Source organism: Podarcis raffonei, chromosome 3 (genome assembly GCF_027172205.1).
Source record: "Podarcis raffonei isolate rPodRaf1 chromosome 3, rPodRaf1.pri, whole genome shotgun sequence".
In the NCBI taxonomy this organism is placed as follows: Eukaryota; Metazoa; Chordata; class Lepidosauria; order Squamata; family Lacertidae; genus Podarcis; species Podarcis raffonei.
Window position 1 is genome coordinate 124,175,005 of NC_070604.1, and position 14,303 is coordinate 124,189,307.

General features: G+C 54.5%; 1 protein-coding gene across 1 annotated transcript in view; it reads left to right on the forward strand.

Annotated features, from left to right (window-relative positions):
• The window catches only part of CAD (carbamoyl-phosphate synthetase 2, aspartate transcarbamylase, and dihydroorotase), a 41,590-nt gene continuing 27,287 nt past the window's right edge, over nt 1–14,303 (forward strand). The window contains exons 1-12 of the mRNA XM_053383924.1: nt 1–126; nt 1,514–1,653; nt 3,362–3,491; nt 4,989–5,131; nt 6,100–6,241; nt 6,395–6,566; nt 7,591–7,776; nt 8,009–8,121; nt 9,079–9,221; nt 10,417–10,548; nt 11,582–11,815; nt 13,139–13,360. Of these exons, the coding sequence (XP_053239899.1) occupies nt 42–126; nt 1,514–1,653; nt 3,362–3,491; nt 4,989–5,131; nt 6,100–6,241; nt 6,395–6,566; nt 7,591–7,776; nt 8,009–8,121; nt 9,079–9,221; nt 10,417–10,548; nt 11,582–11,815; nt 13,139–13,360 (1,842 nt within the window). The 5' untranslated portion in view covers nt 1–41. The remainder of the gene's footprint in view (nt 127–1,513; nt 1,654–3,361; nt 3,492–4,988; nt 5,132–6,099; nt 6,242–6,394; nt 6,567–7,590; nt 7,777–8,008; nt 8,122–9,078; nt 9,222–10,416; nt 10,549–11,581; nt 11,816–13,138; nt 13,361–14,303) is intronic.

Genomic DNA, 14,303 nt, shown 5'->3' on the forward strand with positions numbered 1-14,303 from the left:
CCCGGTCCTCCCGGCGGGCGCGCCCACGTGCCGGCTGGGCGATGGGCAGCCTGGTGCTGGAAGATGGCACGCTGGTGCGCGGGCGCCCCTTCGGAGCCGCCAAGGTCGCCGCCGCCGGGGAAGTGGGTGAGTTTTTTGGGGGGGGGTCAAGTGGGGGGAGGCACAAAGGCGGGACCCCTCCCCCCCTGCCCTCCTCCGGGTCCGCGCCTGCCCCGCCCCCCCGACCGAGCCTGCTCCCTCCACGTGGGCGAGGGGCTTCCCCTTCTTCTCCGGCTTGGGGGGGCGATCGGGGGTCCCCCCTAGATCCGGGGCCCGGGGCGGGAGGCCCCAGCTGCCGGAGAGCGCCTCTGAGCGCGTCCAGAGTGCCTGCCGAGGCCGGGGCTCCGGGGAGGATCGGGGGGGGGGCTCCGTGCCCGGGGGGGTTTCGCCTGGGGCCAGGCCTGCTGGGCTGCCCTGGGGGCTCCAAGGCAAAGCCGGGCCCACCGCTTGGCACCTGGATCGGGCCCTTTCTCTGTTCCCCCGCCGAGGGGGCTGGGGGCTCCTGGGACACCCCAGAGGAAGCAAGCCTGGCTGGGGGGTCTCCTCTCCCGCCCCCCTTCAGGCTTCTGCGACTTGGCTTTGTGTTGCAGAAATAATCCTGGAGAGGGGGGGGGCAAGCCCTCTCAGGGCCCCACAGAGACCTCTGGCTAATTCCAGTTTTCGGGGCCCAGCCCATAATAATAGTAAAATGACAGGGGGTGGAAACAAAATAAGACCCCCCTCAAAAGAGTGAGCCTCATGTGCAGCTCTAAGGTGAGACCGGGCTCTGCGCTGGGCTAGATGACCCCTGAGGTCCCTTCTAGCCCTGCAAGTTTGCGAGTCTACAATCTGGGTGGACCTGAGGCGCCTAAAAGGAGTCGTGAAACAAATGGATCAGTGTCTGCGTGTGACGCCCCCTTTGAGGTCCAGGCCAGGCAGCCCCCCTCCTCCGCTGCCCTCTCAATTTGCGGGGGGGGGGGGTGTCCCAGAAGTGGGCACTGGGGCCGCTGTGTCCCCCCCTTCCTGCCCCCCTTCCCTCCTGCAGGGGAACAGCACCTGATACCTGAGCGGCTTCTGGCGCACTTCTAATTATCGTCACCTGAGAAGGGATGTGGTGGCATCGGGATTGGCAGGACCGAGATCAGCGCGGCCCCAGAGAACGCGGGAAGGGGGACAGGGAGGTCTAGGTCCAGGGTCGCTGCCTCTCTGCTTCCTCTGAAACACCCTGGGGGGGGTCAGGCAATGATGATGATGATGATGATAATAATAATAATAGTCATTTCCCTGCCCAGCTGGCTGGGTTTCCCCATTGATGGCACAGCGGCAGTGGCATCTGTCTCAATTCCCCCCAATGACCCTCCAGCCCCCTGAAGTGCTTTGGCCAGGTGCCTGGGGGTGCGGCCAGCCACCCCCCACGGATCGGGGCAGGAGGACTGACCCTTTGGCCAGGGCCTTGCGGTGCTGACCAGGCCTCCTCTGGCTTCCCTCTCCGCAGTCTTCCAGACCGGCATGGTGGGCTACCTCGAAGCGCTGACGGACCCCTCCTACAAATCGCAGATCTTGGTGCTGACGTACCCCCTGGTCGGGAATTATGGGGTCCCGCCGGACGAGGAGGGTCCTTACGGGCTCAGCCGGGTGAGTAGGCGGGCAGAGATTCCAGGTTCTGCTCCACGTAGCTTGTCATCTAGACTGATGAGTGGCTTCTCAGCAGAGGCCGATATAAATGACACAGCCGCATTTCGCATCCGGTCCTGGGAATAAGCTGGTCATTGAGGGTTCTTGTCGCTGTCACAAATGCCAAGCATTAGTTCTTTGGAATCCGGCCTGTGCTTGTATTTAGAGAAGTCGCAAATTAAATTTGTTTAAAAAAACCTTGATCGGATCAACGGGGTTCATGCAGGGAGCTAAGAAACAATCTTGCAGGACTGAAATGGTAATTCCCTGCTTCTGCAGATATTATGATGTGGGTCCCAGGTGGGCCTCTCTGTGGGGCGTATCCCACTCTCTCGCAGCCCCCCTCGCGCATCAAGTGGGGGAGGAGGGATCCTCAACATGCACTGCAATGTCCGTCACACAACACGTGGTCCGGAGTGCCTTCCATCAGCTTCGGCTGGTGGCCCAGTTCTTAAGCCCCTATCCGGACAGAGAGAGCCTAACTCTTGTTGTCTATGCTCTGGCATCCTCAAGGTTAGATTACTTGCAATGCATTACACTTTGGGCTGCCTCTGAAGATGGTTCGGAAACTTCAGCTGGTGCAGAATTCAGCGGCCAGGTTGCTCACCAGAGCAAGACGGGTTGAACATATTGCACCAATCTTGGTCCGACTGCTCCGGGTGACAATCACCGCATTTTTCGCTCTATAAGACGCACCAGACCAAAAGAAGCACCTGTTTTTGGAGGAGGAAAACAAGAAAAAACATATTCTGAATCTCAGAAGCCAGAACAGCAAGAAGGATCGCTGCACAGTGAAAGCAGCAATCCCTCTTGCTGTTCTGGCTTCTGGGATAGCTGCGCAGCCTGCATTCACTCCATAAGACGCACACACATTTCCCCTTACTTTTTAGGAGGGAAAAAGTGAGTCTTATAGAGCAAAAAAAATTGGTAGTTTCCGGCCCCAATTCAAAGTGCTGCTTTTGACCTATAAAGCCTTAAACGGCTCAGGACCACAATCTTTCGAGGACCGCCTCTCCCCATATGAACCTGGACCCCAATATCATCTTTGAGTCCCTCCCTCGTGTGCCTCCTCCGTGAGAGGCCTGGAGGGTGGCAACACGAGAGCAGGGCCTTCTCTTCAGTGGCTCCCCATCTGTGGGATGCTCTCCCCAGGGAAGTCTGCCTGGTGCCTTCATTATACACCTTCAGGTGCCAGGCAAAAATGTTCCTTTTTAACCTTTGATTGATCTGATTGGCATCCTCTGCCCTTTAAATATGTGGCTCTATTCTTTGGGGGTGGTATTGGGGTCTTGTTTTTATTCTGATTATGTATTTTGTGGTTTTATTCCGTGCTCCACCATGAGACCTCCAGGTCTAGGGCACGTATATAAATTTTAATAACAGGCTTTGAAAGAGGATGAGAGAAATTCATGGTGGGCTCTCTGTGGCTGCTGGCCAAGATGGCGATGGTCCCTCTCCACAGCTGGAGGCAGCCGTGCTCCCAAAAGCTACAGGAGAGTTGCTCTTGTGCTAAGATCCTGCTTGCTGGTTTTCCACTAAGGACACCTGGGTGGCCCCTGGACTAGATGGGCCCACCTGGACGGACCCAGCAGCCGCGTCTGATATAGACTGGGGGTGGTATTCTGGCCCTGATTCCCTGTCCCCTTCCTCCTCCTCCTCCTCCTCCTAGTGGTTTGAGTCCAGCTCCATCCACGTCGCGGCCCTCATCGTTGGCGAGTGTTCCCGAAACCCCAGCCACTGGAGCGCCACCACCTCGCTTGACCACTGGCTGCAGGAAAAGGGGATTCCTGGCCTGGAAGGTAAGGTCAGGGCCGGCGGGAAGGCCCTGGGGGGGGCAGCAGGAGGGGCTGGCGAGGGGGCAGAGGGCTGAGCCTGTAGGTGCCCTCCCTCTGCTGCGCCCCCAGACACATCATCCCTACGTCACAGAAGGGGTGTGGCTCAAGACCACCCCACAGATACATCACAGAAAGGGAATCTGAGTGTGTTGTTTATCCTGTCTGGCAGGTTACCTGTTAATGGTCACTTGATTGAATTACCTGGGGAGCCTAGTTGGTCTAGTTGGTAATGATAAATACTTTTAGTTCCTGAGCCAGGTCACAGGCTCACCCTATTCATACACAGACATACCCTTAAGACAGGATTTGTGAATGAAAAGGCAATGGGGAGGCTTTTCCATTTTCCTTCTACCTTGCAGATAAATATTTGAGGTCAATTTGGGAGGGACAAAATGGTTTCAGGACTTTTTCTGTGGGGTTTCAGACGTGTGGTTTATATATTTATGTACCTATTTGCTTAGTACATTTATGAACGTTTATCATATGTATATAAGACCTTAAATTTTTTATTTCACCTCCATTATTAGATTCCTGTGGGGGAAAACACATAGGTGGAAAATGCAGAAATGGGGGGATTATAGACACCCCCCAGGAATCCTTGTGACAAATACTCAGATGTCCCCCCCACATCTGGGGTTCTGGGAGGGAGCAGCTTGTGAGCGGACGGGGGCCTCTCCTTCCCAATCTCACCGGGGGATAAAAGAGCTTGTTCTCCAAAGCACCCTGTCCATTGTGGATTCCTCAGGCCCCCTTCGGCCCCCTTCCCTGTTGCCCCCACTTTTCGTGCTGCTGTTGATGAACAAGACCACCTCTCTGCACGATGCAAAATGTCAGCTGAGATTGGATTTAGTGAACCCAGGAGCAGCGGGGGGGGGGGGGACAAAACAAACATGGCGTCCTCATGGGGAGGGAGAGGCCCTTTGGAAAGGGGGAGGGGTCACTGAAAAGGGACATGTGAGCCCCTTCGTATATCTGAAAGGCGCCCCAAGCTTGTTTTCTGATGCTCCAATCGAGGGGCCCCAAAGCAACAGGTGGAAATGGCAAGAAAGAAGATTCTGGCTAAACGCTAGGAATACTTTTCTGCACCTAAGAGCTGTCTGACAGCGTTCCAGACGCCCTTGTCAGATGGCAGACTCTCCTTTGCTAGAGGTTTTTAAGCAGAGGTCAGGTGGCCACGTGATCCGCCAAGAGCGCTTTTGTTGTGCTTTCTGCATTGCGGGGGCTGGACTAGATGACCCCTGGGGTCCCTTCTATAATTCCGCCAGGTGGCGGGGAGAATTTGCCCCCACAGAAGTGCAATGAGCTGTTCTCTGCCCCTCGGTGGCCGAACATGGCTGTGCGTCTGCCCAGGGGCCGCTCTGTGGGGCTGCCTTGGTTCTCCCGCTGAGCCTGGCCGGGGCTGCGAGGGGCGCGCAGGCAGATGAGCCTGTCCTGGCGCTGACTGGCCCCTTGTGCTTGCAGGAGTGGACACTCGTGCGCTGACCAAGAGGATCCGGGAGAAGGGCAGCTTGCTGGGCAGGCTGGTGCCCGATGGTGTCCCCAACACGCACCTGCCCTTTGAGGACCCCAACAAGAGGCACCTGGTGAAGGAGGTCTCCCTCCAGGTAGGGGGGCAAGAGGGGAGCTTGGGCGGTCGGACCTGGAGGGGGCTTGGCTGCCCATGAGGGCTCCACTTTTGTGCATGGCAGAGTTTGCTTCTGGGCCTGGATGTGGCCCTTGGCATTGGGGACTTAGCAGAGCTTAGCTGTGCTCCAGTCTCCACGGCTGGAGGTTTCGTGGGATGCTTGGACGTAGAAGAAGGGTGGGAGGAAGCAGCAAGGGACCCCCACGGGAAGAAGGCTCAGAGCCCAGAGAGGCGGGGGGTCAGAGGGAGAAGCCTGGGAAGAGAAGGTGTCAAAAGCAGAAGGGGTAACAGGACTTGGCGAGCGGGGAGAGTCTGTGTCAGAGAGCAGTCCAGAATCAGAGGCAGAAGCTGGTGCAGGAGAGGAGAGAGACCAAGAGGCAGAGATGGGTCCCCCCCTCCTGTGACAAACTCCCTTCCAGAACCAGAAGAGGCATGAAGAGGGAGGGGCAGAGACACGCATGCCAACAAAGTCTCAGATTGCTTGGGAAGAACCTGGGAGAGGAGGAGACTTGGGCAAATATCAGCCTCGTGTGGGCAAGATGCAGCAGGAGGAGTTGCTGCGCTCACTAGGCCTGGCCTCCTGAGCAGATCTTGCTTCCTTGAATAAAGAGCTAACTTCACTGACACCATGTGATTTCTTGCTGCCTTGCTCCTGGCAGCAACGCTTTTGAATGTCCTTTCCGGGAACCACTGGAGGAGAGAGGGCTCTTGCGCCTGAATGCTTCTTGCGGGTTTCGCCAAAGAGGCACTGGGAGGACAGGGTGCTGGGTTTGATTTCATTGCCCTCATCCAGCAGGCTCTCCTTACATTCTTAAGCAGAGGGTGGCCAGGAGCACAGGGCCATCATGGGCAAGCAGCCTGGCACCTGAGCACCCCCTGCCCACCCCGCTATGCTCCCTTGCTGGCCATCAGCGTCACTCTTCCTTCCTGCCTCCCCTGACTGACTAGGCTCCCCGCCTCTTCAACCCCGGGGGATCCGTCAGGATCACGGCCATCGACTGTGGCCTCAAGTACAACCAGATCCGGTGCCTCTGCAGCCGTGGCGCAGCCGTGAGAGTGGTGCCCTGGGACCACCCCCTGGACAGCGCAGGTGAGCGGGGCGGCCTGGGCCAGGTGGAGGCTGCTGGCAGGAGCCTTCCTGGGCACTGGACGGACATGGGGAGAGGAGGCTTGGGTCTTCCAAGGGTCGGTCCTCACTTGGTGAAGGGTCCTAGCTTGCCCCATTTCTGGTTTCTCCTCCCAGAGTTCGACGGTCTGTTTGTCAGCAACGGCCCTGGAGACCCCCAGCTCTGCCAAGTGACGGTTGCCAACCTGCGCCGCGTCCTGGAGCTGCCGACCCCGAAGCCCGTTTTTGGGATCTGCCTGGGCCACCAGCTGCTGGCGTTGGCCATCGGGGCCAAGACCTACAAGATGAAGTAGGTGTCTGTGGGGGGAGATTCAGGGCAGTCACACAAAAGCCCCCCTTTTTTTGCAGCTTACGGTTAACCTGTGGAACTCCCTCCCCCAGGAGGCAGGGATGGCCTGTCAGGAGTTCAGCCTACACTCAAGTAGGACCCTGGCAGAGACACATGCCTGACTGGCTTGTTTTTCCCCTCCTGGTCGTTTGGGAGCTTCAAAAGCTTTCTTCATCCCGAACATCACAGCGACCGATGCCAAGCGACACCGGCACACTTAGGGATCCGCAGAGTCTTCGCAGCTTGCATGACAGACCTCAGCAACTCAGCATTTTGGCTAATCTACTTTATTTACATATAAACACACACGGAGCACTGCAACATGGCTCCCTCTCTCTCTAGCATCAGATAGCAAAGAGGAAAAAAGGACAAAGGACAATCGTCCCACTTCACGGAACACAGGAACACAAACATCCTGTCTCCGTCACTTCCCACTCGGTGGAGTCAAAACATACACCGTCATGTGATACACGGCAATCCCATGACTGCAGTCATGGAGCAGGCATTCTAACATGGCCACCAACCTGGATAGCTTTAAAAGAGAATTAGGAGTTTTTAACACCCAGTGTTTCACTGTGTTTATTCTATTGTGTTGGAAGCCGCTGAGAGTGGCTGGGCAACCCCTTCTGATGGGCAGGGTGCAAGTAATATTTTATTATTAGCACCAGGAGTTGACGCATTCATGGATGGCTCCTAGCCAAGTTGGCTCTGCTTTCCCTCCGCAGTTGGTGCTTCCCAATCCCTGTTTCTGGTGCCCAGATCCTGCTTGCTGCTTTCCCATAATGGGCATCTGGTTGGCCCCTGTGAGAACAGGAGGCTGAACTGGATGGGTCCCGGGCCGGATCCAGCTGCAGGGCCCTTAAGGATAGCGGAGGCCACCTCTGGCCATTCCTGTCTCTCCATGGCAAGTTCTCACTGGGCACAGAAGTCCTTTGGCTCCTCCCTCTGGCCAGGCCTGACCGCCCTCCTCTCCCCACCTGGGCAGGTACGGAAACCGCGGGCACAACCAGCCGTGTCTCCACGAGGGCTCCCAGCGCTGCTTCATCACCTCCCAAAACCACGGCTTTGCGGTCGACTCGGCTAGCCTGCCGGCCGGCTGGTCCCCCCTCTTTAGCAACGCCAACGACCTCTCCAATGAGGGCCTCGTTCACGACACCAAGCCTTTCTTCAGGTGAGAGACGGTGGGGGGTTTCCAGGGGGGAGGCTGGGGTGTCTTCCCTCCCTCCTGCCCCCTTTGGAGTGGGGAGTACGGTGCATGGCAGAGCGCATGCTGAGGGTTTGGCCAGATGACTTTTGGGTTCCCCTCCGACTCTCCGGTTCCGGGATTCTGTGTGCTGGCAGGGTCTCCCCACACACACCCCTGGGCTCCTGACCCCCAAAGCCTTTTCTCCCCCCCCCTTCAGTGTTCAGTTTCACCCGGAGCACAACGCTGGACCGACAGACCTTGAGTGTCTCTTCGACATCTTCTTGGAGACGGTGCGAGGCCAGGCGGAGGGAGCGCAGAGGCCGGAGACAGGTGCCACTTCTGGGGGGGGGGGCAGGTCTGGTCCCTGAGGGGATCCTATTTGGGGATTTCCCTGGCTTTTTTTCTGGCCCACCTAGGACCAGTCTGGACAGTTAGCCTTGGTGAAGACTTGACGTTTTCATCCCCAAAAAGTTTTTGCTGAAATGAGGCTGCATTTTAAAGTTGTATTTCAATCTTATTTTTAAAGTTGTATTTCAATCAATTGTTTTTATACCTGGTGTTAGCTGCCCTGATCCCAGTCTTGGCTGGGGAGGGGAGGGTATAAATAAAATTTATTATGATTATTATTAGGGATGCGAGTGGCGCTGTGGGTTAAACCACTGTGCTTGGAAGATTGGTGATTGGAAGGTCGGCGGTTTGAATCCCCGCGACAGGGTGAGCGCCCGTTGCTCGGTCCCTGCTCCTGCCAACCTAGCAGTGCGAAAGCACGTTAAGTGCAAGTAGATAAATAGGTACGGCTCCGGCGGGAAGGTAAACGGCGTTTCCGTGCGCTGCTTAGTCCTGCTGGCCACATGACCCGGAAGCTGTACGCCGGCTCCCTCGGCCAGTAAAGCGAGATGAGCGCCACAACCCCGGAGTCGGCCACAACTGGACCTAATGGTCAGGGGTCCCTTAATACTACTACTACTACTACTACTACTACTAATAATAATAATAATAATAATAATTTATTATTTATACCCCGCCCATCTGGCTGAGTTTCCCCAGCCACTCTGGGAGGCTCCCAATCAAGTATCAAAAACAATACAGCGTTAAATATTAAAAACTTCCCTAAAACTTTACCTTTATCTGTATGATGATGACTATTATTTTCCGCCTTGCGCGCTGGTGGGGCTGCCCCAGTCTCTGCCCTGTCCGGGTTGAGGTATCGCAGGCACCCCGTGTGGGGCTGGACCACTGAGTTAACTGAGATGCCCCCTTTTTCTTTCTCTCCCCCCCCCACCTCAGTTCGTGAGCTCCTGCAGCAGCGCCTCTGCTTTGCCAAAGCGCCCCCCGCCAGCAGCACTGCCCGCCCCCACAAGGTGCTCATCCTGGGCTCAGGGGGGCTCTCCATAGGGCAGGCGGGCGAATTTGACTACTCCGGCTCCCAGGTGAGTTGAGGGAGAGAGGGGAGGGCGATCGATTTGATTTGATGGATCGTATTGCTAGCCCACTTTTTCCCCATCGAGACGAATCCCGAAGCTGCTTACGAAACAATAAGTAGCAATAATGTAATTTTATTTTGCCTTGTTTACACTATTTGCAGACTACCCGTCACTCTGTAGAGCGAGGAGCAAAGTAATGAAAATAGTCAGAGAAAAGCAGTGTACAAAAATCAGAAAATCATGTAAACAACATCAATAAACAACTGAACAGTTGTATCGCAAACAAGCAAAATTACAACATGAATTTATATTTGTAATTTAATGAGCTGGGAGCAAAGTAATAAAAACTTAGAAAAGCAATGTTCAGAAATGACAGAAACATGTCAACAGCACCAATAAAGAACTAAAATTTATCATAAACAAGCAAATCTACAACAGAATAAATATTTCGCAATTTAGCTGTGTGCGGTTAAGATTTCAGATCATCACAGGGACAACAAAAACCATATAATTAGCAAATCAGCAATTGCGATCTGTAGAACACTCTTGGGAAACCTGCAACTAAAAAAACAAGCTGGACATCACAATGACCGCAGAAGTCATGTTTTACGCTTAACAAATCAATGTGGTATTTATAATCTCTAAAATAATAAACAAGATAGCAACTAGAAAATATGCTAAACCCTAGAAAATCAACACACACAATCCTCCCTCCCCAATGACTCGTACTCCTTCACTCTTTATTAAAATACACAACCACAGACACAAGCCGTGCAGAAGGTCCCTGATCTCACAGAAATATCTGCAGCAGATCTAGACTTTAAAGTTCCTAGGTGGGGGGAGAGGGCTTGGGGCTTTTGGGGGGGGTGACTGGCGGGAGGTCGGGGTGCTGGGAGCATGTGGAGCCTGTCAGAGTGTGGGTGCGGCTGAGACACACCCACCCCAGCATCTTCTGGAGGGGCTAATCTCTCCCTATCAGCCAAGGCCACGCGAAGCCTTGCAAACTGCTTTCCCACAATAGGGGAAGTGCGCTGCCTCCCTGCGCAAGTGCGCTGCTTCAGATTGTGAACGTTGTGGTTGCAAATTCGAGGTCGTTCCCTTGACTGGCGTCCTTGTTGGCGAGGCGGGTGGGGGTGGGGAGGGCTGGACGACACACACAGGACTGACCCAGTACCCTCTTCCCTCCCTCCCTCCCTGCCAGGCCATCAAGGCCCTGAAGGAGGAGAACATTCAGACGGTGCTGATCAACCCCAACATTGCCACTGTGCAGACCTCGAAAGGCCTGGCGGACAAAGTCTACTTCCTGCCCATCACCCCCGACTACGTGGCTCAGGTGAGCTGAGCTCCCCCACTCTCCCCCCCCCCCACGTTGAATGGTAGAATTCAGAGGGACATGCAAAGGGCATCTAGCCCAACCAGCTGCAACTGGTATACTGAGTCACCTGGAGGCAGCAAGTAGTGGCTGCTGCTACCTCTCTGCTCCAAGAATTATTGTGGCAGCGAGTTCCGCAGTTTAACTGCGCTGCATGAAGAGGGCTTTCTTCTCTCTGTCCTGAACCTTCTGGTTTTTTATATTTTCATATATTTATTAGTTTTTTAACATATCATTTCCCACAATTATTAAACATTCTTTTATATCTTATACAATTTTTTTTATTACTTCCGTCAATCACATCTGAAAGTTTTCCAAGCTTTTCACTTGATTTACATTTCTTACTTTCACTATTACATAAATATCATAACCAGTATTTCTCTTCTTTCTCTTCTTTGCAATATTTCATATATTCCTCCTTACAAAACTAGTGTAATTTGTTGATTACAGTTGCTCTTCAAATAATGCATATGTTTCTACCAATCCTCTGTGAATCTCTGGTCCCGCAGGTTTCGAATCCTTCCTGTCATTTTATCCCATTCTGCGTAGTCCATTAAATTTTGTCTGCCATTCTTCTTTCGTCGGTTTCTGTCCTGAACCTTCTGATCTTCCTTGGGTGCCCCAGAGTCATACGGTTACGAGAGAGGGAGGGAGAAAAGTATTTCACGTAGCAGGGACTTCAGCAGTGCCTGGGTGGCCCCCAGAGCTTTGGAGAGATGTGTTGCGTTCGGAGACTGCACCCGTGTGGCAACCTCCTCTGCTCCTCCCTTTTCAGTCCCCTTCTGGTTCTGCAGGAGAGGGTGAGGAAGGACCTGATCCTTCACTTGTCTGGCCAGCCTCTTCCCCCAGCTCTGAGTCTTCTCCTGCCTCCAACTCTCGCTTCCTGGCCAGCACAGTTCCCCACAAACCGCTGCCCCCCTCGCCCAGGCGAGGCTCCAGCCCCCTTTCTGCTGGGGTCCCGCCAGTCCCCGACACCTCCTTCCCCTGCCCCCAGGTCATCAAGAACGAGCGCCCCGATGGGATCCTGCTGACCTTTGGGGGGCAGACGGCCCTGAACTGCGGCGTGGAGCTGACCAAAGCGGGGGTCCTGGAGCGCTACCACGTCCGCGTCCTGGGCACTCCCGTGACCTCCATCGAGATGACGGAGGACCGCAAGGTCTTTGTGGAGAAGATGGAGGAGATCGGGGAACACGTGGCGCCCAGCGAGGCTGCCTGCTCCCTCGAACAGGTGAGGGGGCTCGCGCAGGGTGACCACATTCAGGCTCAAGGCTGGCCTTTCCTTTGCGGGGGGGGGGTCCCCAAGGCCAGGTGGGCTTGTTCCTGTGGGACGAAGGTCTGGAAGAGCCCTGCTGGCTTCTCTTTGTCAAGGGGGGCTTCTGAAAATCAGGGGGCGGGGAGGCTGCTATATATGAGTGGCTACAAAGGGGCAGAGGGGTCCATCCCCCCTAAACACACACACTGCCCCCAGATGATGATAATAATAATAATAATAATAATAATAATAATAATAATAATAATTTGTTATTTGTACCCTGTCCATCTGGCTGGGCTTCCCCAGCCACTCTGGGTGGCTTCCAACAAAGATTAAAAATACATCAAAATGTCACACATTTAAAACTTCCCTGAACAGATGTTTTCTAAATGTCAGGTAGTTGTTTATTTGGTGTGAGGGAGTTCCACAGGGCGGGTGCCACCACCGAGAAGGCCCTCTGCCTGGTTCCCTGTAACTTGGCTTCTCGCAATGAAGGAACCGCCAGAAGGCCCTCGGCGCTGGACCTCAATGTCCAGGCTGAACGATGGGGGTGGAGACGCTCCTTCAGGTATACTGGGCCTTTGAGGCCGTTTAGGGCTTTGAAGGTCAGCACCAACACTTTGAATTGTGCTCGGAAACGTACTGGGAGCCAATGTAGGTCTTTCAAGACCAGTGTTATGTGGTCTCTGTGGCCGCTCCCAGTCACCAGTCTGGCTGCCACATTCTGGATTAGTTGTAGTTTCCGGGTCACCTTCAAAGGTAGCCCCATGTAGAGCGCGTTGCAGTAGTCCAAGTGGGAGATAACCAGAGCATGCACCACTCTGACGAGACAGTCGGCAGGCAGGGAGGGCCTCAGCCTGTGTACCAGATGGAGCTGGTAGACAGCTGCCCTGGACACAGATTTGACCTGTGCTTCCATGGACAGCTGTGAGTCCAAAATGACTCCCAGGCTGCGCACCTGGTCCTTCAGGGGCACAGTTACCCCATTCAGGACCAGGGAATCCTCCACACCTGCCTGCCTCCTGTCCCCCAAAAACAGTACTTCTGTCTTGTCAGGATTCAATCTCAATCCATTTGCAGTGCAAATGGACTCTGAGAACTTGTGTCTGTAAGGACTGGCTGACGTATTCCTTCCACTGCACAACATGATTTTACCTATTAAAATGCTGGGTCTGTGGGCACTGCAGGGAGCCCACAGCGGCTTCCTGGGCACTGCCTGGAGGTGCCCTTCTCTGGGCACCCTTGGGGCCCTCCTGGAGGAGGCTGGGCCCCTCACTGCTTCCTCTCCCCCCCCCCCAGGCGCAGGCGGCGGCTGAGAGGCTGGGCTACCCGGTGCTTGTGCGCTCTGCCTACGCGCTGGGCGGCCTGGGCTCTGGCTTTGCCAACGGGCGAGAGGAACTGACGGCGCTGGTGAGCCAGGCCTTTGCCCACACCTCCCAAGTGCTGGTGGACAAGTCGCTCAAGGGCTGGAAGGAGATCGAGTATGAGGTGGTGCGGGACGCCTATGACAACTGCGTCACGGTAAGCGGCGGGGTGGGGGTCTTCGTTGGGTACAAGGAGGCAGGGCTGGCGCTCGCAGGACCTGGTCGGTCCTCACCTGTTGGATCTCTGTCTGGAAACAGCCAGTCCGGGCAACTCTCTAATGGTTCCTAGAAGTGAAAGGAAATCACAGCTAAAGGATCCCCAAGAGAGATCCCTAAAAGGTTGTGGACTCTGTGTCCTTGGAGGTTTTTAAGCAGAGGTTGGGTGACCGTCTGGCACTGAGATTCCTGCATTGCAGGGGTTGGACTGGATGACCCTCAGCGTCCCTTCCAGCGCTGCAATTCTACAATTCTATGATCTCTACTTAAAAACCTCCTGTGAGGGAGAGTTCCCCTCCTCCTGCTCCTTTGAGAAAATTTCATTAGTATTTATAAAGAGAGATACGAACAAAGAATATTATCATTTCTCTTTTTTGCCCAGACCAAAACATTTACAGCGGAACCCTGGTTCTCGTTCCACTTAGTTGATGAACAAATTGTCTCCCGAACACTGAAAACCCAGAATTAAGTGTTCCGGTTTTTGAACGTTTTTCGGAAGCCGAACATCCAATGCAGTTGTCAGCAATTGTTTCTGGGACGCCTGTGCCAATTGGAAGCTGTGCCTTGGTTTTCGAACGTTTTGGAAGTCGAATGGACTTCCAGAACGGATTGCGTTTGAGAACCAAAGTACCACTCTATCTAGGTCCAATTGGAAAGAAAGAAGAAAGAGAAAAAAGAAATAGATAAAAAGAGATGGAAGGATTAAAAGAGTGAGAAAGAAAGTTAAGAAAGAAAGAAATTTCTGATTCTTCATCTGCCAGCTATATATAGACCTTATTGGATGTCACCCACTGCCGGAACAGCTTGTGTGGTGGGAGGGGCGTGTTTGTGCCCCAGAAGGACCCCCCTCTTCCTACCTGCCTCACCTGCTCTCTCCCCCCCCC